This window comes from Lathyrus oleraceus, chromosome 1 (assembly GCF_024323335.1).
Source record: "Lathyrus oleraceus cultivar Zhongwan6 chromosome 1, CAAS_Psat_ZW6_1.0, whole genome shotgun sequence".
Classification (NCBI taxonomy): Eukaryota; Viridiplantae; Streptophyta; class Magnoliopsida; order Fabales; family Fabaceae; genus Lathyrus; species Lathyrus oleraceus.
In genome coordinates, this window is record NC_066579.1 from 384,805,095 (window position 1) to 384,828,101 (window position 23,007).

A 23,007-nucleotide genomic window follows, 5' to 3' on the forward strand; every position below is an offset into this window, starting at 1 on the left:
ATAATTTTTATAAATATTTTATTTACAATTTAATATATTTATAAATATTTTATTTACATTTTAATATGTTTATGAATATTTTGTTTCAATTTATATTATTTATGAATGAAAGTTTTTATTTGGTGATATTTACTCAAACTATTTTTATTTAGAATTATTTTTACTAAATACAAGTTATAGTAATATTTATAAAGATAAAAAAATTAATTTAATTTTAAAATCTCTCACCTTCTCTAATAAACTAAACATATATATATATATATATATATATATATATATATATATATAATATATATATATATATATATATATATATATATATATATATATATATATATATATATAGTTAAAAATCTCTCATCTCTCCTTCTTTGAACTAAAGATATATTTAATTAAAATACCTTCCCTCCCTCCCATTCTTTCCATTCCACACTATCAAATTTTCTTTCCTCTCCCTTCCTTGAACCAAAAGAATTTTTAGAATTTCACTATTAAAGTGAAAATTGAATGATTTATTTTAAAATGATGTGGTTTAATGTGTCTAATAAAAAACTCAAAAATAAATTGTACCATTCCAGATGCTTGAAAGACTTCAAAAAAGTACAAACCAAAAACTCTATTTTTCTCTTTAAGGAGTAGAAATGAATGTAAGTGATTCAGTTTTACACAAATACAAAACTCAAATAGAAAAAGGTCAATTTAGGTTATGTGAAAGCAAAGTTAGTGTTCTCAAATTATTTTAAAGTTGGTTCCGTTCATTCTTCACCTTACTTCAAAGTTAGTGTTCTATGATGGGAACACTATCTTGCTTCTGCATGTTTTTGCCACACGACAAATCTAGGAACACTCCAATGTTGAAAATCAAAACCCTAAATCCAATCCCAAATTTCAATTCTTCTCTCTCTTTGAAATGCTACTCTTCAACAACTTCCCAACAAAACCAATTCACTATTTCATATCTCGTTGCCAATTTCGGCTTCTCATTAGAAACCGCTACAGAGGTTTCCAAACGCGTTCATTTCAAGACTTCCGAAAAGCCTGATTCAGTAATCCTCATCTTCAGAAACTTCGGTTTCTCCGATTCTCAGATTAACCACATCGTTAGTAAAGCGCCCAACATTCTTACATGTAACCCCCACAAAAGGATTTTGCCAAAGTTTGAATTTTTACTCTCAAAAGGTGCTTCAATTTCTGATGTAGTGGAGATTGTGGGAAGAAGCCCTAGAATTCTATATTCAAGTCTTGACAATTGCACAATCCCTACTTTTCAATTGGTAAGAAAGTTCTTTGCATCTAATGAGGAAGTTATTCAACTCATACTTAAATGTAGATGTTTCTTTGGTCATTATAATGTTATGAATAATGTCAAGTTGTTGCTTGATGATGGAGTCACTGACTCAAATATGAGATATTTGTTACTTAACAGAACCGTTATATTTTCTTCTTATGACATGAGGAGTGCTTTGGATATGGTTAAGAAAATGGGATTTAATGATCCTTCCAAAGTTAATTTTAGTTTAGCATTGTATGCCATAACGGCCACGACGAAATCCCTCTGGAATGCCAAAGTTATTGTCTTTAAGAGATGGGGTTGGTCTGATGAAATGGTTCTTGAAGCATTTAGGAAGCGACCCTTGTTTATGCTATCATCCACAGAGAAAATTGATAAGGTCATGAGATTTTGGGTGAATGAGTTGGGTTGGAACTCCTTGACTCTTGTCAAAAGGCCGTATATTGTAACATTTAGTTTGGAGAAAAGGATCATTCCGAGGGCCAGTGTTGTTTTATATCTGATCTCCAAAGGTTTGATAGAAAAGAATGTTGAACTCTGTACCCCTTTCGTTGTTAATGAAAAGGCGTTTCTTCAAAAGTATGTGCAAAGTTTTAAAGGGGAAAGACATAATTTGTTAAAGCTATACCAGGAGAAAATGGATGGTAAGACAATCAAGGAAAATGGTGAAGCGTCTGGAAGCTATTGAGTGGTTAACTTGTTTCATTATTAATGTTTCATTATGGCGGGGTTGGAAATTGGAGCTGTTGTTCATGAATGTAGTCTTCAATTCCTGTTGTGTTACAGTTGTAATTTTGTGACGTATATCAACTATTTGATGCTTTATAAATGATTGAAGTACAGGTACAGATTCTTGTCCATTCTGTTGTTGCTGCCTTTGCTAGAAATATTCATTAACCATCCTCCTGGTGTTGGAGACTGTTATGGAGGCAGTTCCTTCACCAAATTTGATGAAAGAAAATATGGGCTGCTGCAATAATTTACATTAGACTTTGGAGATGAAACAAACTCATTTTTTCAGATTATGCTAATAAGATTTTGTTGAAGCACTTTTTCAACATCAAGGTGATTCGATGTGATTTAACCAAACTCAGTACAATATCAAATAAACACATAAATTGCTTGACATCAAAGGCTCCTACTTTAGATTGGTAAGTAATTTTTGAAGTACTTTTTCTTTGGCTCTCTACACCTTGTTGTTTTAAGGGAGCTGATATTCTTCTAAAGATTTCATGTAGCAGGTTCTTGTTGTTTTAGTAGCTCCCTCTAGTAGTGATAGTTGCTGGTGTATAGGGCGGATTGCCTTGGTGACTTTGGTTTTCTTTTTAGTCCTGTTGTGTTTTTCCCTGCTGCTAGTGCATCATCATTTTACTATTCCAACTATCTGAATGGTTAATGTTTGGTATGATGGTGAAGAGAACAAAACCACAGTGGCACTGTGGTTTTGTTGAAGCGCTTTTGCAAAATCACGATGATTCGCTGTGATTTATCAAACTCATGTGATACCAATGAAGCTTCAGAAGCTAAACAGAGCTGAGCCCTAAGCTAAGAAGCCATATTAATATTACATTACGATGTAGATATAGAAGGAAAGTAGAATGAACAAAACCAGCGATACAAAGGGCAACTACTTATAGAAGAGATTAACCACTATCTGATGGCAACATACTTACACACCAACTACTTATAGAAGAGATTAACCACTGTGTTCGCGAAGATACATCAATCTCCTGCCTACGTATCCTTATGGTGCAATAAGGAAATCAAAGCATTCGTAGTTCGGGCTATTACGAATATTTGGTGGGTTTTGTTTTGATGAACGACTGTGTAGGTCGGCATTCTAACGGCTAAACGCTGGCGTGTCTACTCTCGGTGGAGGCTCTAGCACTGATTTGTTGTGCGCATTAGAAAGGATTGACAGTGTTCTTTTGAAAGGTTTTGGTCACGCAGGGGTGACAAGTTGAATTGATGTGTTTGGGTTTGATTGGTTTCGATCGCTCGGGGCGAGAAATTAGGTTTTGATTTGTTTGAGATGTTTTTGGAGAACGACGAAAGATTGAGCAATGTGGTGTACACCAATCGTCCAATTCTTTCGAGGAATAATAAGGCGACCGCCTTCTACCCCCTTTTCATTCGGATTATTTTGAAAGTTTGTTTGCGGATGCTGAATACGCACGGTAGTGAGGCGTACGCCCCCTACTTGCTTATTCAAGGAATAATGAGGCGTACGCCACCTATTCCCTTATCCAAGTTTATTTAAAGTATTTTAGTCGGAAGTCGATAATCTAAGCAATGTGGCATACGCCAATTATTCAAATAATCGAGAGATGGTGAAGCGTACGCCTCCCCTCTTTTATCATCCGAAGTTTAAATTGTAAAAGATATGTCTTTAGATGTCGTATTGGATTTGTGAAAATAATTTGAATTTTGGTAGGTTTTAATTTGATGACGAAGATTCGAGCAATGTGGCGTACGCCAATTATTCGAATAATCGAGAGATAATGAAGCGGATGCTCACTATTCTCCTTTTCATTCAAAGATTAATAGAGCTTTTAGAATTTATAATTAATTGGGGAAGTGATTTTAATTTTATGGAGTTTTAGGGTTTTAAATGAATGACGAAAATCCGAGCAATATGGCGTACGCCAATTATTCGAATAGTCGAGAGATAGTGAAGCGGAAGCTTACTATTTTCCTTTTCATCCCAATGTTTATGTTTAAAAGAGAAAATTCTTTTGAAATTGAATAGTTTGGAAAAAGGTTTGAATTCATGTTTATGAATGAAATGAATTGTATTTAGTGTATTATTTCATCTACTCGATTAATCAATAACCAAGTAGGTTTCATTGTAAGAAAGCCCAAGAGTAAGCTATGTGAGATTGATGACGATGCTAAAAGCGATCGACTTACAAGGGTGTTTTAAAAATGGGCTCGACATTGAATCGAGAATTGTGATTTGTACTTTTTGAAATTGGTTTGGATTGATGGTGAATTGGAATAAAATCGGAAGTGATTATAAAATGATGATGATATGAAATAGTTTTTGTTTGAAATAATGTGAAGTTATGAGAGTGGGAGGAATTAATCCATTTCTTTTTAGCAAAATTAATTTATTAAAACTTGGTTAAATCGGTTAATTGAATTAATTAAAATTAATTATCAAAATTATTTAATTAAATCAAATAATTAAGTTAATTAAAATTGATTAATATAAATTAAACTAATTAAAGATTTTAATCAATTAATTAAATCAAAAGAGAAAGAAAATGGATATTAACATTGATTTAATCGGTATGTGTCGACGAAGATGTGCTCGGAACCGGTTTGAGCGTAAGGACAATATGATTAGTGTCGTACGCAAATTCAAAACTCGGTGAAAGTATTCCATTGATATATTGAAAATATGGCGGCATACCGGCATGAAATTGCCGAATCCGTTGATAAAGGCCTCTGATAAAGAAAAGATAGCATGTAATAGTGGTAGTGCAATCATTATTTACACTATGCCACAAACACCAAGCACTCGTACGTCACATTGCAACATCATATCATCTTTCCTAGTAAAATTCCATAATGGACATAATACAGCAAGCAAATAGCTATCATATGGATGAAACAAAGTTATAGTAACACTACCATCATAATACGTAAGGAGACCCCACCTCCTACTTATAATCAATTTAAGCCATGAACTATAAAAATGAAGATTATTCACACTTTCCTAATACTTCCAAGGTTGTATTAGTATTAACGAGTCAAAATTCGGCCCAAACACTGCTCCGAATTACAATCAACACAATAATCAAATAATCAATCAAATTAAGTCTAGAACAAATTACATGTAAACAACATTGATCTTACTCAATTTAATTCAAATCTAACAATACCGGTGACCACACGGTTTGATCCATACATACATAATGATTGTGCAATCAAACGCATACAGTTTATATGAGAGCAAACGTTTTCTTTTCTTACTGAACTTGAAAACAAAAGGATAGCATCTAGCATTCTTCTGAATGATAATACATTGATTCTTTACAGAATCGGTTACCGAGTTTGAACATTAATTTAAGGTCCAACATGTATAATGGAGCTGAACTCAAATTTTTATTATCATTATATATTTTTTCCAGAATATTCATCAACAGGAAATTAAACGCGTGAAACTTGGTTTACCGTAATTACGATATCAATGGAAGTAGAAACAGGGCGTAACAGCCGCAACACCTTGAAGGCCTTCGTCCGATCAACGTATTTATGGGTCTTTGACCTCGAACCCAGAGCTCAGAAATCCATTCAGCTCGCTTCAAATGGTTGTTCCTTAGAGATGAAACGTCATGGCGGTATAAGGTTGTCAATTTGCCGGTGTGAGGAACGATTAAGGTGTGGGGTGCGCGAGATCCGGAGGAAGGTTTCTGTGGTCCGGCGGTTTTGTTTGTTGCCGGTGGAAGGGTTTGTGGTGGTGGTTGACGTAAAATCGCGGTTTGGAAGTGGATCGACGGAGGGTTAACGGTGAAGAGGGTGAGTTTAGGGGTTTGACGGTGAAGGGTGGTTTAGTGGATGAAGGATGATGAAGATGATTGATGGTGGGTTTGCGTCCGGAGAGAGAAAGGAAACTGGAAGTTAAGGGTTGAGGTTAGTTTCGAAGGAGGGTTTTGGTGAGGATGAGTGGAAGAAGGTTTGTGAGTGAGGTGGGTCGTGCGGTGGTTGGTAGGCGATTTGAAGGACGGTGGTGGCGTATGGGTTTGTGGTAGCGGAAGAAAGATGAAGGGTGAGGAGATGAAGACGGTTGTTTGAAGGTTGTGGGAAAGAAGAAGAAGGTTCATGAGAATTTGAGAGTGAGAGAATGAAGGTGATGATTTGAGTGTAGTCATGAGAGAGAGGGTAGTGTAGTGAGTGTGGAATAGTGACCGGTTGTTATGAGTGGTGAGGAGGGATTTGTGAGGTGAGTTGATTTTTGTCGTGAGTGGATTGTGAGTGGAAAGAATATGCTGAGGGAGGGACGCGTGGAAGAGAGACGTTATGGATTGAGTGGTGAGCTGTCCATTTGAGAAAAAAACGAATCCAATGCCATTTTAAATGTAATATTATTATTCTGAAAATCAATATTGTTATTTATTTTTGACAAAAATATGATTATTACAAATAAAAGCTTTAATTATTTAATTTGATATTTTGAATAAATAAATAAAATGACCTGATTAAAAAAAATGTAAATTGGATATAAATTTATTCGAAAAAATTAAATTAGACACACTAAAATGATCAACAAAAAATATACTTATTGGAAAAAATACATTATGACTGATATTTTAGGTATGATTCATGATGCAATGTATGTCATGCTGTGCATATGATGCTAAATAAAAAATGAAATTAATTCTACGAAAATTTAAATATGCCCGGACAAAATTGGGGTATGACAGTTGCCCCTATTTAATTATCTTGAACTAGAAAGTAAGAATGACGACCATCTTCATACATTCGTGGTGGAAGGTAATTAAATACGAAAAGATCCAAATTTTGTCCTTTGGAATGCAATGGGATATGCAGAAAGAAAATGCAATGGATTCTAACAGCACCAAGGTAATAGGGGTAGAATGCCAAATCAATGCCAACCCTCGAGTCAACATTCGATCTTGCAAAGGTCGTTTTTGATGCAAAGACAAAAACTGAACATGTTTTCTGGCACTAAAAGGGTGACAGTAGAATTAATCGTTATCACCAAAAGGATGATAGTAGTTCACTATGATTGTCAGGATCGTCATCACCAAAAGGATGATGGATAAGCTGAGCTTCAGAAGTAGTTATCACCAAAAGGATGATGGTTACAGTGGATACAACAACGATCGCCATTACCAAAAGAATGATGGTAAGATCAACAACAAATCTCGCTATCACCTAAAGGATGAAAGTTAAACACAGTCCAAAGATTTTCATCACCAAAAGGATGATATCCGTCACCAAAAGGATGATGGTTATTCTGATAAAGTTTCCATTAACAGAGAGTATAATATCAAGGCTATCACCAAAAGGATGATAGTTGACTCATCAACTTCAGAGATCACCGTCACCAAAAGGACGAAAGTAAGATCCAACAACAAAACTTGTTATCACCAAAAGGATGATAACAACTCAAATAACTTCAATGATCACCATCACCAAAAGGATGAAGGTATAGTCACACAACAAACTTGTTATCACCAAAAGGTTGATAATAAGTCAAAACGGTCACCATCACCAAAAGGATGAAGGTATAATTAAAAACAAAACTTGTTACCACCAAAAGGATGATAATAAGTCACACAACTCAAAGGATCCCCATCACCAAAAGGATGATAGTAAGATCAAAACAAAACCTTGTTATCACCAAAAGGATGACAATAAGTCAACAATCACCATTACCAAAAGGATGAAGGTATGACCAAGACAAAACTTGTTATCACCAAAAGGATGATAATACGCACACAACGCAATTGATCACCATCACCAAAAGGATGAAGGTAAGATCAAGACAAAAACTTGTTATCACCAAAAGGATGACAATAAGTCAACAATCACCATCACCAAAAGGATGAAGGTATAATTAAAAGACAAAACTTGTTATCGCCAAAAGGACGATAATAAATCGACATAGACTCAAATGATCACCATCACCAAAAGGATGAAGGTAAGATCAACAACAGAACTTGTTGTAACACCTCAAAATTTGCCCTCCTCTCTTGGGACTAGCATAACATATTACATATCATTTTTAGGTCATTAGGCATTGCATATTGCATATCATGTGGTTACATTGTGCAAGTCATCCTCTCAAGTCTTGATCAGAAGATGGGAGGTTATGTGCCAGCTAGGGTTTTATTGGACTGATCATTAATCATCTGAGGATGTGGAGGTCCAAGTTAGGGTTTTGATTCTCAAGGAGATTGGTCTTCATCTTGTTTGAAATGATTCATCATCATCATCATGGTTTGATATCATCAAGTATTGAAGCAGATACCTTGAGATTAGGGTTTTGACCACTGGTCAACCCTAATCAGTTGCATTGGGCCAATCAGGGCATGATCAGGAGATGGGGTTTATGATGGATATGAGGATCATTTTATGATTATGTGGAGCTAATTGAAGCTAGGGTTTCATCCTTGAGCCATTTCATCAGAGAATTGGGGCTCAGATTGATCAGTGCATTGCCAAATTCATCTATCAGTTGAAAAGTCAACTGTGATCAACTGTGCTTGATTTAATGGATTTGGAGGTAGGAGAGAGTTGGATACACTTCATTCATGCTGGAACAAGTGTTATTTGACATGTCAAAGCTCAAGAATGGAGAAAATCAAGTCAGAACAAGAATTGCCAAAAATAGAAAGTGACTTGTAATGGAAGTTTCCAAAAATGGAAAGTTTTTGACCTCAAAATTACATGTCCATGGAAGCTTCAAATGAAAATTTGTTCAACATGAAAGTTGTAGATCTTGGTCTCACCTTTCCTAAAAGTCCAAGAACTTGAAAATCCCATGTATGGTTGGCAAGTTATGGTCCATTCAATTTCAAAAATGACCCATAATCAGAGGGGCATAACTTCCACATGGAGTGTCCAAATTGAGTGATCTTTTTATGCACAAACTCCATTTGACATGTACTTTCATGGTGCATAATTGGATTTCTTCAAAAATGGTCAATGCAAAAAGTCAAATTTCAAGTGCACAGTTAAAAATCCAGGGGCAAAATGGTCCAACTTGAGAAATAATGAGAATTTTGGAATGGGGATTTTTGCAACACTTCACAAATGACATTTGAAAATTGTTGGAATGCTCATAACATGCCAAGGCCTTGTGGTTTGAGAATTGACTTTTGAAATGAACTTGAAAAAATGAACAAAGTGCCATCACATAGTGAAATTGCAAATTACATATCCAATCAACATGAGACAAGTTGCAACAGCTCACACATGTCATTTTGAGAGTGTGTGAGCTGTCAGTGAGCTGTCAATGAGCTGGCATGTGAAGTTACCATTTTGCCCTTGGTTTGAAAATGACACATTTGCTAATCATATTCCATTTGGTTAATTGAGGTGATTAGAGCTTGATTAAGATGAGATATAAAAGCCTAATCATAACTAACTTGTAACAGATTTCACAATTCCCCAAAATCACAATCTTTTCCCTCCAATTTCTGAAAATTTCTCAAGAACACAAAAAAGCAAAAATCACAAAATCTCTTCCAATTCTTCATCAAACTCGAAAATTCTTTTTGGTTTGATCTTCATTCAACTTCTTCTTGAACTGTTTTGGCAAGGCAAGCTCAAATTCATCTCCATTCGCAACTGTTCAAGGAAGGTCCATCAATGGTGAATTCGATTTTTGTGCATTAGAGGCGAAGTCAATTGAACCTGAGCACTCCATTCAACTCCTTGAAGCTCTTGCTGCATCTGTTTTGGAACTAAACGTGCAAATATCTCCAAATTCACCACTGCCTTTGGATTAAGGTGAGATCTCGAATCTCACGATTTTGTGAATGCTTATGTGCGTTTTGTAGAATGTTTCATGTGGATTTCAATGATGCCTTTGGTTTGTAAAATGGATTAGTGTAGAGAAAGTTATGTTGATTAGAAGTAATGATGCAAAAACCTACTTCCTTCGATTCGTGAAATATAGGAAGAGTTAGTCAAAATCATTGTGATATTTGAGATCCTGAGAGTGAGACCTTTCCAACGGTTATCGGTTTGTAGATTTTGGTTAGGTTTGGATGTTCTTCGTGTTCTTGATTTTCTGGAAACAAGTTGATGAAATTCTGGAAAAAGCTGTGGTTTGATCCATTTCGTGCCATTCCAATTTAAAAAACGCGTTTCCCGCCGCTCTCAGCCAATCACGACATTCCATTGCTACGACGCCGTTTTGGCCATATTCAACATAATTACAAAACTGCCATTCGTTCACTTAATTAATTTATATTAATTCCAAATAATTATTTAAAAATCATACAAACCTTAAAAAAATTCATAAAAAATATTTTAATAATCAGAAAATTATGAGGATTTTTTTTGATAGCTTCCATTTTTTCTCTAGAATTTTATGGACATGATTTTGCAAGTTGAGCATGGGGAATTGTTGACTTGGACCATAGAAGTTTGACTTGTGTGTAATTTTGATATGTTTTACCATTTTTAATGTGAAATGCTCATACCTTAAAAGAAATGCATGAAATTTTTTGTGGTGATTATAGACATGTTGCTGGTGATTTGCCTAGCCTATGCTTGTTGAAATAAGTTGAAATTTTGCATGGATGTTTATGGATATGTTGAGATGCTATGTGAATTTTTCTGGATTTTTATGTGGCATTTTCAATTTGATTGATATTTTTCATCTCTGTTGGTCAATTATGCAAGTTCATGTGACACATGTTTGTAAATTTAATGTGAAATGCTCATATGGTTTTAGATGAACATGAAATTTGGTATGCTGGTTGTAGACACATTGTAGGACATCCCTGTTTTGGTCCCATTCATTTCTTAATTGTTTTCATTGACTTGTGAATTTTTGAAGTGAATGCATGTGTTGATGCTATGGTTTGGCTCATATATTTGTGTCTGTTTTTCTTGATTTTCATTGACATAGTTCTTTTTGTCCAATTGAGCTGAAAATTGACATGCTATACCTTGAATATGTCCTGTTTAGGTGTAAATTATTTGAGGATTTTTGGAATTGTTTTGATATGGATTTGGTTGAAGTCATTCTGTTTGGATGTTTGGTGTTATGTTTGACCTAGTTTGGATTGTTTTGATCATGAAATGAATATGGTAAATGGTATAAGCATGGGACCAATTACATTTGCTTTTGTTTGGCATTAACTTGATTTTGGTTGAAGATTGCTTGCTGTTTAGATTTTTTTCTCACTTTTGGACCCTAGGCTTGGCCTAGTGGTCTTGTTTCTCACATTTGCTTGATTTTTCAGGATGAAAAGCACCATGATTAAGGAGATTGAACCAAGTGGATTAAATTGACATTGTTTGATGTTGAGAACTAATTGGGATTTGTTTTGTAGGTTGTGAAGTTTGAGCTTGAGCTCATAGCTTGCCTTTGTGTGCATTAATCTGTATAGTCTGACTGATTAACATTTGCTGTTTATTGTTGTCTGTCTGAGTACTGATGATACTTGATTGTTTTCAGGTACCTTTAGTTGCTTACAGTTCTTTAAGAACTTGCTTGCTGCTGCTTGGTTTTTAAACCACTTGAGGTAGGACTTCTATTCTTCATGTAGTCTGGAGACCCGGTCTGTTATTTGGCCGGGCAAACTGTCTGAAGTCCTCCTTAAGAGGCGATGCTTGTGATTGTTTAATATTGTGCCTAAGCAGGTGAAGTCCTCTATGAGGCAATTGGTGGAAGTTAGGGATATGCAATCTATCCCCCACTATTCTGTGTGTCGTCCCTTTGCTCACACTGCTGTGTGTTGATGCATTGGGACACAAACCCAAGATCTCGTGCTGTTGCACAATCGAGTCAGAGTCTTTGAGCGTAGAAGGGTCCCTCCATTCTGGACCCACGTTCCTTTGTCAGAAGCTCTCCCTGGTCAGGGATAAGAGCTGTGAGGTCTCATCCTCACTTCACCTCTCATCTGCTTCACCTTAGCCTCGTAATGGCAAGGTTAAGAGCGACTAACACCCATGTACAGATGAATTGCTTCGGCAGTTACACCTATTGATTGAGCCCATTTGTTTGGTTATAGTGTGTGCTATGTGGATATCTGTTTGAGATGCTTGTTCTCATTTGATGTATGCTTGTATGCTTGCCTATTTCCTGGATAGGAGTAGTTTGCTTATGCAAGTAGGATAGAAACCTGAACGTAGGGTAATGATGCATGACAACACTAGGCTCGAGTACAGCTCCCTGGTAGTGTGTCTTCCCCTGGTTTCTGGCTAGATTTTCTTTCCCTTGAGGGGGAACTACATCGCCCTGATCCTTGTTCCAGACGAGGTATGTAGGCAGGAGGTCGTGCGAGACCTCTCCGGGCACTTTTTTTTCTTTTTGCGTGTGTTTGCTTGTTATCTTCTTGTGTGTTTGGTTCGGATGCCGACGTAAGTCCAGTGATTGGCGGTCGGGCTCCACGTTTGCCCTTTTGAGTGTGTTTTGGTTCAGATGCTGACGTAAGTCCAATGATTGGCTGTTGGACTCCATGTTTGCCATCTGTTTGTGCGTTTTGTGTTGTTTGGCGTGCGTAAGCCGAACTACAGTGGCTCTGATTCTCGTTCCAGACGAGATATGTAGGCATATGATGCGATGTCCTATCGAGCTCCCTTCTGTTAACCCCACCTGCGTTCCCTGCGTGTGTGTGTGATGTTTTAGCAACCTATTCTTTATCTTAGAACGTGGATCCCGTCGAGTACGACGGACGTGAGGGGTGCTAATACCTTCCCCTTGCGTAACCGACTCCCTTACCCTTTCTCTTTGGTCGCAAGACCATTTCCTTTCCAGGTTTCTCTGAGTGTTTCCTTTCCCTATCTTGGGATAAATAACGCGCAGTGGCGGCTCTGTGTTGTGTTTTTATTTGAGTCCCGCCGGTTGTTTTTTCGCGGATGCGACAGCTGGCGACTCTGCTGGGGACTTGGATGTAGACCTGTGCTGGTCCATCTTCCCTAAGCGAGTTCTTCCTAGCGTTCTAGGATAGTTTAGGTTGCCTGTTTTGCTTGATTTATTGCATTTATTATTCTAACAGTGTCTATATTTGCATAAATATTTGCATGCATCATACTATCATGTTGTTGTCGTCCTCTGTGCAGGTGGTTCCTCTGTTTTGGGGTGGGTGTTCTGAGTGGGGCTAAAACCCAGGCCCGAGTATACACCTAGGATTAGTGTGGTCTCACGTTCCTCATTTGCTAAATCAGCATATTGTTGCAACGTGACATGCCACAAGCCAGACGAGGTTCATTTGATAGTGCTTTCCTCTGTGGGGTACCCCACTTTGGTTGAGTTACGTCATTTGAGCTGTTGACTCTGGTGACCGATCATTTCCCGGATCTTTGGTTTAGACGATCTCAGGAGAGCTACAATGGCACACCCGAAAGGGCAAACCCATTGAGTATCTTTGCCCGATTGTCGAGACTATTATCCGCCTTAGGGTGACCTGATTAGAATTTACCTGTGAGGGGAGGGTGATTCTTTCAGATGCATGTTCAGATGGTGACTCAGATGGAGACTTTTTGTTCCGTTGATCAGAGTCCTATTTATAAGTCGGATTTATGGCCGTTTATTGCCGAGACGCCGGAGTGCTGTCCGTGGCGTTTATCAGTGGGGATCCGTTTATTTCAGGATTCCCTGGGCCGAGTTATTTATCAGTGGGGGTCCGTTTATTTCAGGATTCCCCGGGCCGATTCAGATGGTTTTGGGTATCTGTTCAGAGATGATTTGATGATGATGATGATGTATCTGCCTTCCGTTTATTTCGGAACCCTTGAGATGGATTGGTGGTTACTTGTTCCCTCAGATGGTTGTGATCGGTTCAGAGATCAGGGCTGTGATTCAGAGCAACAGATGATCAGAGGACTTGGAGGATGGCCCAGTGCATTGCATACATCTGCATCATTCTCATTTTGCATTCATCTGCACCAAACCTACGTCTAGCCATATGGGGAGTATTATTGATTGAGAATCTGGTTGAGAGACATCTTGGATTTCAGAATGCGGATGTCAAAATATTATCTGTCTCGATGAAACCAGGATCAAAGGACAGAATCTTCCTCATATGGACAGACGTTGCATTCATGCATATTAACCTGTTTGCTGTTTTGCAGGAATCATTGCTCGTGCTCGTAGAACTGTACCTTTGCACTCAACTCGTCCTCACAGATACTTCACCAGACGCAATACTCCCAGACTAATGGATCTTCCCAGTACAGATCTCCTCGAGCTGAAAGATAAAATGAATGAGCTGATCAACATCATGCAAGGCTTTGCAGTTGGTCAGAAGGCTTTGGCTGACAAAGTTGAAAAGCTCGAGCGGGCTTCAGCTGCTAACAGTGTTGTTAACCTGGATGGTGTCTCCAACCAAGGGCTGGATGGATCCAGAGACGGTGGAAAAAGAGAAACCGTAGGTATGGTAAACAACAATGCTGGTGGATTTGGTGCTGCTACGGGTGGTGGGCCCGGTCTGGGGCATAATCTGAAGGATAATCTGTTCCCACCTTTCTTTGGGGTTGATGATGACAGGGAGGAGGACCGAGAGGCTGACCAGTTCTCGATGCATAATGAACCATTCGGTCAATATGGTGTTCAACCACAAAGCAAGGAGATTCAGCTGCTGGCTGAGAAGATTAAAGTGTTGGAAAGCTATGCCACTCCTGGGGTGGTGAATATGTCTAATATGGGGCTAGTTGAGGGGATTGTGATCCCACAGAAATTCAAAGCGCCTGCATTTGACAAATACAATGGGAGTTCCTGTCCAGAAACTCACCTTCAAGCATTCGTTCGCAAGATCTCTGCATATACAACAGATCAGAAGCTGTGGATGTATTTCTTCCAAGACAGTCTGTCTGGAGGCTCACTGGAATGGTATACCAAGCTGAAATCTGCTGACATCAAGAGCTGGCAGGATCTGGGAGATGCATTCTTTAAACAATACCAGTTCAATGCTGACATGGCTCCGAGTCGTACCCAGCTGCAGGGTATGTCTCAGAAAAATAACGAAGGGTTTAAAGAATATGCTCAAAGATGGAGGGAGTTGGCTGCCAGAGTTCAACCTCCGCTGGTGGACAGAGAGATGTCTGATCTCTTCATGGGTACCCTGCAGGGGGTTTTTGCTGAAAGAATGGTGGGTTGTCCTGTCACGAACTTTGCCGACATTGTGGTGGCTGGAGAAAGAATTGAAAGTTGGCTGAAAATGGGAAAGATACAAGGTAATGCTTCGTCATCAGGGTCGAAGAAGCCATTCGGGAACGGTCAGCGCAAGAATGAGGGTAATACCAGTGCGGTCTACGCTCAGAGAGGACCCAGTAGGGATCGTTACTTCCAGCACACCGCTGCGGTAACTATTCCTGCTGACAATCAGCCTGCACAACAACAACAGCAGCGTCAGCCGTTTCAGCAGAGGTCTCAGAGGGTAGGATATCCAGTCAGGAGGAGGATGAGTGATCGGCATTTTGACAGGCCGCCTGTGACATATTCTTTCCTATTGAAAAAGTTGAAAGATATGAGGCTGGTACAGTTGAGGACTTTGGCACCTATGGGACCTGATCAAAGGCCATCCAGTTTTGATGAAAATGTCAAATGTGAATTCCATTCGGGTGCTCCCGGGCACAGTGTAGAGGACTGCAAAGCTTTTAAGCACGTAGTCCAAGACCTGGTGGATTCCAAGGCTATTAATTTCGCACCATCTCCCAACGTTAATGCCAATCCCATGCCGGCGCATGGTCAGGCGATGGTGAGTGCAATTACTGAAGATTCAGATCACGCCTGTGTGATGGGTGAAGAGACTGATGGTAACAGCAAGTTTGATGGTTGGATAAAGCCGTGCGCACCAGGGATGGGAATCCAGAACTGGAAGGCCTAAAAAAGATCATCGCTGTTACTCATTCGGAAGAGTAATGATTTCTGTTTTGATTTTATTTGCATGAAAGCCTTGCGTGTTGCCCGACACGTAATGGTCCATTGTAAGGGCCACCTCATGTTTAAATTTGCACATTCTGCATCATTAATAAATGGATGTTTTTCAGTCAAAAAGCGGTGTTCCCTATTTTTCATTTATTTTTGCAGTTTAAAAACAAATAAAAATGGCAATGTTTATTTTCATTTTTCTCTTTTTTTGATTTGTCTCGTTCCAAATTCAAAAATAATTCTCCAGATCTCGTTGATAACAATTTGGTTACCCCTCATATGACTTCGACAAACTGATCTATCATGCCGAAGAAGAAGGCGAAGAAGATTGTGATCTGTTGGAATTAACCGGGATGTTAAAACCAGAGGAGAAGGTGATTCAGCCGCATAAAGAGCGGATTGAGATTGTTATTCCAAGCACCTCCGAGGTCAGGAAGGAAAATAGGAAAATGAGGTCGCTTCAGAGGCGAATCGAGAGCAGAATGGTAGCCCTGTTGAAAGAGCATGTAGATACTTTCGCCTGGTCATGTCAGAATATGCCAGGGTTGAACACCGATGTCGTTGTACACAAGCTACCATGGAGAGAAGACCGTCCTCTAAAGAAGCAGAACGCCAGTGCCTGTATCAGAGAGCCATGGTGACTTTGTTTCATGATATGATTCATCATGAAATTGAATGCTATGCTATTACATGATAGCAAAGTCCCAAACAGGAGAGGGGCATCTGGCAGACCGGGGCAAGTCGTTTGACCGGTTGAGACAATTCAAACTGAGGTTGAATTCAAGTAAGTGCACTATCAGAGTGCGGTCCCGTAAGCTGTTGGGGTTCATTGTAAGGGAGGAATCGGGGTTCATCCTGCAAAAAAAAAAAAAAAAAAAAAAAAAAAAAAAAAAGAACAATAAGAGAAACGCCTGAACCGAGAACATAAAGGAGGGGTTCGTGGTTTCATAGATAGATTGAACTACCTGTCATGGTTCACATCTTATCTAACAGCCACGTGTGAACCTATATTCAAGATGTTGAAAAGAAAAGATCAAACGGTCAGGTGAAATAATGATTGCCAAGGGGCATTGAAAGAATAAAAGAAAAAGTTGCAGGAGCCTCCGATTCTGATACCTCCTGTGGAAAGAGCAATTATCAAATCTGGTACTTGACGGCCTTCGAGGGGTCTACGAGGTGTATTGGGTCAGCATGACGGGTCTTGTCGAAAAGAGCATGCAATTTACCTTAGCAAAAAGTTTACCGACTGTGAAACAATACATTCACTGTTCGAGAGAACTTGCTGTACTTTGGCATAGGCTGCTCGCTGACTGAGACAGTATGCTGATTCATGCCACTTTGCGGATTTCCAAAAAGGATCCGATCAAGTATGGGTTTGAGGATCCAGCATCGACCGGACAGGTTGAGAGAAGAGCAAAAGAATGTTGACTGATTTGTAATACCCTCAAAAGGCAATCAAGGGGAGGGTGTTGTCTGATTACATCGGTCAGCAACCCGTGGAGGATTATCAACCGATGAAGTTTGAGTTCCCTGATGAGGACATCTCGAGGTGCTCTAATCGAAAGATTGAGAGTAACCGATCCCGGAGGAGGGGCCTGACCCTGAATCCGAACGGATTCTGATGTCTGATGGGGAGGTTAAGGTGAATGAGCTTTCGTTGCCCGGATAACGTTGGAATGCACCGACGGTGCGATTGTGCAGAAAATGGTGGTAACCTACAGAGACTGGCATGAGATGTCGCTGTTTGCATTGCATGGGTATCGAACGTCGGTACGTACATCTACTGGGGCAACGCCTTTTTCATTGGTATATGGAATGGAGGCTGTATTACCTGTTGAAGTTCAGATTCCCTCTTTGAGAGTCCTGATGGACGTGAAATTGCAAGAGGCGGAATGGGTAAAAACCCGGTATGAGGAGTTGAGCCTGATTGAGGAAAAGAGGCTAGCAGCCATCTGTCATGGGCAGTTGTACCAGCAAAGGATGAAACGTGCTTTTGACAAGAAGGTGCGACCACGGGTATATCACGTAGGTGATATGGTGCTGAAAAGGATCCTTCCTCCTCAAAACGATCGAAGGGGCAAATGGACACCGAATTATGAAGGTCCATTCGTGGTCAAGAAGGTTTTCTCTGGCGGAGCCTTGTTGTTAACGACCATGGATGGCGAGGATTTTTCATCCCCTGTGAATGCGGACGCAGTTAAAAAATACTTCGTGTAAAGAGACCCGCTGGACGAAAAGAACAAAATAGTCCAGGCAAAAATGGGCATCCCGGCGAACCAAAAACAGAAAAAAGGTTCGGGCAAAAGTTAGGGATATAAAATGAAAAAACTGTACACCCGGCAAGTCGAAAACCTGAAGAGGCGACTTGGGCAAAAAAAGGGTATCCCGGTGGACTGAAAACCCGAAAGGGCGGTCCAGGCAAAAGAGGGATTGAAACGAACAACTGCGTTCAGCATGATCGTTCGCTTTGGTTAAAGCATCATGGATAATACCCGATGGGGATCAATCAGAATCGTCTTGTTCAGAAGGCAGAAAGCATGGAGAGTCTGAGGGCATATGGGGTGTAACCGAGTTGGAACTCGATGAGATCACGGGTTTCACATTGCCATTAGGATAGATTTTTCCTTTTGTGCGCAATTACCTCTTTTCAGGAATTGCTTCCTTTGTATTGCTCAATTTGAGCCACACTTTCCAATCAATAAAATGCAAATTCAGTCAAATAATTTTGTTTTTGTTTTTCATTACCGCTTTGATTGCAAAAACATCCAGATATTTTTGATAAAGAATCTTGCATTTTTAAAACATACAGGTTTCCTTCCAATGCATGTTTATAAGATTGAAAGCTTGAAATCTTATTCGGAAGGTTGAGTGACCCAAGTGTTGAAATCTTGACACGCCTGGGGCACGGTTTTATCTAACGATCTGTTTTGCAGAAACTGTTAGATATTCTTCACTCACTTGCAGGTTGTGATGTGGAAACTTTGTAACAGATCCCCAGAGAGTTCGCTCAGGGACGGATGAATGAAAGAAAGACGAAGACGACGAGACGTCCGATGATCCTTGATGATATCAAGAAGACTCTTCAAAATCGGAAGATTGGAAAGTTTGTAGGAATTCCTCGCAGGGTCCAGTCAGGGACGAGGGACGACGGAGAGACGACGAGACGTCCGACGACCTTTGGAATTAATCAAGAAGACTCTTCAAAGTCGGAAGATTGAAAAGTATGTATAATCCCAGGAGTTCGATCTCCGTCGAGCACAGAGCGATTTGGAATACAAGATGATGGAGCAGAAAAGGTCCAGACGAGTCTGGGAGTTCTCAAAAGTGGAAAGCTGATACGAGATTAGGAGGTGGATACCATGGGTCGACGAGTCGGCGGGTGTTCTGAACCAACTTTTCTTATTTCCCAGCTAGGTCCCCAAGCAGAGTTATGAGGACCAACTTCAAGCAGATCCAAGGTCTGTGACTTCCCCAGCCGGGTTAGGATGGTTATCCCCGGCAGGTTTAAGTGGTGTTTCCTCAGCAGCCAGGCCTGAAGGTTGCTATCCCCGAGTGGAGCGGGTTTCAATGAAATATATCTCCAGCAGTGCATCCTACCAGTGGATGGGACGAGTTTCCGTAGCAGACGGATATCTGCATCCCCAGCTGAGTGTATCCTACGTGTGGATTGCATGGGTTGTCCCCAGCGGAGTAACATTCGTTTCCCTAGCAGGGTCAGGATGGTTATCCCCAGCAGGTGATAGATTGATGCTTCCCCAGTCGACAGTCCTGGAGGTTGCTTTTTCCCAGCGGAGCTCTTTGTGAGCACTTCCCCAGTGAAGTCGTCAGGTATCTGTGAGGGTTTCCCAGAGCAGATTCGAGATTTATATCCCCAGCAAGTCAAAGACTGTTGTATCCCCACAGAGTGTTGGTGGTTCTTATCCCCAGCAGTTTCCCGAGCGGATTGGGTGCAAAGGAGGTTTGTCCCCAGCAAGGGTTGCCTTTTTCCAGCTGCAGTGCTATTCCCCAGCAGGGTGGAATCAGATTATTGACGAGTTCCTCAGCAGAGTGTCTCGTGCTCCTCAGAAGAGTCTCTTGAGGGGGATGCTTTTTATGCATTCATCATGTAGGGTAAGCATAGCATGTTGCATAGAAAAAATAATAAATCGCGTAGCATTTCCATAATTATGGAGCATTACGCAGAAAAAGATCATGCATCATTGTTGCAAGCATAGAGCTAGTCTCAAGCCGTGGTTACCGTTTGAGAGGTGGTTGTGCCAGAAAGCGAAGATGTTACTCTGTGGAGTTAGCATCATGACGTCAGATCAACAATGTTCCCCAGTAGTGCGATATTGGAGGAAATGTTTCCGTCGGACAGAGATGGAAATAAAATCAGAGGACGTTACGCGATCAGCGCGATTCAAGCCGTGGTTACCGCTTGAGGATTGGTTTTATCAGACAGTGGAGGTGTTACTCCGAGGAGTCTAGCATCATGGTTTTAATCAAGGATATTCCCCAGTAGTACGATACTGGAGGGTAAGTTTCTGTCGGACAGAGATGGAAATAATGTCAGAAGACGTTACGCGATCAACGCGATTTCGGGGTCCAAAAAGAAAAACAAGAAAGAAGATAATCCCCAGCTAAACGCGAAGTGTTTGTCTGCCAGGGTTGAATAGAGAGCAGTCGGCTCAGGGCTTGTCATCCTCAGCATGGGTCGTTGTGGCATTCCGGCCAGTTTCCGATTTCCAGATCGAAGAGGTTCTCAACAGTCAGGACGAAGAACTTGTGGCATTCCGGCCAGTTTCCGATTTCCAGATCGAAGAGGTTCTCAACAGTCAGGACGAAGAACTTGTGGCATTCCGGCCAATTTCCGATTTTCAGATCGAAGAGGTTCTCAACAGTCAGGACGAAGAACTTGTGGCAATCCGGCCAGTTTCCGATTTCCAGATCGAAGAGGTTCTCAACAGTCAGGACGAAGAACTTGTGGCACTCCGGCCAGTTTCCGATTTCCAGATCGAAGAGGTTCTCAACAGTCAGGACGAAGAACTTGTGGCACTCCGGCCAGTTTCCGATTTCCAGATCGAAGAGGTTCTCAACAGTCAGGACGAAGAACTTGTGGCACTCCGGCCAGTTTCCGATTTCCAGATCGAAGAGGTTCTCAACAGTCAGGACGAAGAACTTGTGGCAATCCGGCCAGGTTCCGATTTCCAGATCGAAGAGGTTCTCAACAGTCAGGACGAAGAACTTGTGGCAATCCGGCCAGTTTCCGATTTCCAGATCGAAGAGGTTCTCAACAGTCAGGACGAAGAACTTGTGGCACTCCGGCCAGTTCCGATTTCCAGATCGAAGAAGCTCACGATGATTAGATCGATGCAGCTTGCGGCAATCCGGCCAGTTTCCCGGTATCCAGACCGAAGTGGTATCCAGACCGAAGAGGTGTTCAGACCAAAGTGGTGTTCAGGCCAAGAAAATGAAAAAAGAAGAGAAAATTTCGGGGTTCAAGAAAAGCATAAAAAGAAAAAAGAGTAATAATCCCCAGCGGATGTGGTGTTCAGGCCATGGGTTATCCCTGCGTTACCATTTATTTTGGTATCCAGGTCGATGTTTCTGTTTCGGTGATCAGGCCGACTTTCTCCGTGGCAGACGGATTTTTCTTTGAGATTGCTTCTTCGCCGATTCTGACAGGCGTTGTTAATTATTTCCCATCAGAGTGCCAATTGTTCGTCTGTTCTTGGTATTCAATCACTCTTCATCCTGATCATCTGAAAGCCGAGGCTATTCATATCGACAGGTTCACAGTGGATTGAATAGGGGCAGCTGTAACACCTCAAAATTTGCCCTCCTCTCTTGGGACTAGCATAACATATTACATATCATTTTTAGGTCATTAGGCATTGCATATTGCATATCATGTGGTTACATTGTGCAAGTCATCCTCTCAAGTCTTGATCAGAAGATGGAAGGTTATGTGCCAGCTAGGGTTTTATTGGACTGATCATTAATCATCTGAGGATGTGGAGGTCCAAGTTAGGGTTTTGATTCTCAAGGAGATTGGTCTTCATCTTGTTTGAAATGATTCATCATCATCATCATGGTTTGATATCATCAAGTATTGAAGCAGATACCTTGAGATTAGGGTTTTGACCACTGGTCAACCCTAATCAGTTGCATTGGGCCAATCAGGGCATGATCAGGAGATGGGGTTTATGATGGATATGAGGATCATTTTATGATTATGTGGAGCTAATTGAAGCTAGGGTTTCATCCTTGAGCCATTTCATCAGAGAATTGGGGCTCAGATTGATCAGTGCATTGCCAAATTCATCTATCAGTTGAAAAATCAACTGTGGTCAACTGTGCTTGATTTAATGGATTTGGAGGTAGGAGAGAGTTGGATACACTTCATTCATGCTGGAACAAGTGTTATTTGACATGTCAAAGCTCAAGAATGGAGAAAATCAAGTCAGAACAAGAATTGCCAAAAATAGAAAGTGACTTGTAATGGAAGTTTCCAAAAATGGAAAGTTTTTGACCTCAAAATTACATGTCCATGGAAGCTTCAAATGAAAATTTGTTCAACATGAAAGTTGTAGATCTTGGTCTCACCTTTCCAAAAAGTCCAAGAACTTGAAAATCCCATGTATGGTTGGCAAGTTATGGTCCATTCAATTTCAAAAATGACCCATAATCAGAGGGGCATAACTTCCACATGGAGTGTCCAAATTGAGTGATCTTTTTATGCACAAACTCCATTTGACATGTACTTTCATGGTGCATAATTGGATTTCTTCAAAAATGGTCAATGCAAAAAGTCAAATTTCAAGTGCACAGTTAAAAATCCAGGGGCAAAATGGTCCAACTTGAGAAATAATGAGAATTTTGGAATGGGGATTTTTGCAACACTTCACAAATGACATTTGAAAATTGTTGGAATGCTCATAACATGCCAAGGCCTTGTGGTTTGAGAATTGACTTTTGAAATGAACTTGAAAAAATGAACAAAGTGCCATCACATAGTGAAATTGCAAATTACATATCCAATCAACATGAGACAAGTTGCAACAGCTCACACATGTCATTTTGAGAGTGTGTGAGCTGTCAGTGAGCTGTCAATGAGCTGGCATGTGAAGTTACCATTTTGCCCTTGGTTTGA

At 40.1% G+C, this 23,007-nt stretch overlaps 1 protein-coding gene across 1 annotated transcript; it reads left to right on the plus strand.

Moving 5' to 3' along the window:
- Window positions 1-634: 634 nt before the first annotated feature.
- LOC127138621 (uncharacterized) lies at window positions 635-2,151 on the plus strand. Its single transcript, XM_051065107.1, has one exon. It carries the CDS (start codon window positions 789-791, stop codon window positions 1,977-1,979), a length of 1,191 nt encoding a protein of 396 aa, XP_050921064.1. The 5' UTR covers window positions 635-788; the 3' UTR covers window positions 1,980-2,151.
- Window positions 2,152-23,007: the final 20,856 nt, after the last annotated feature.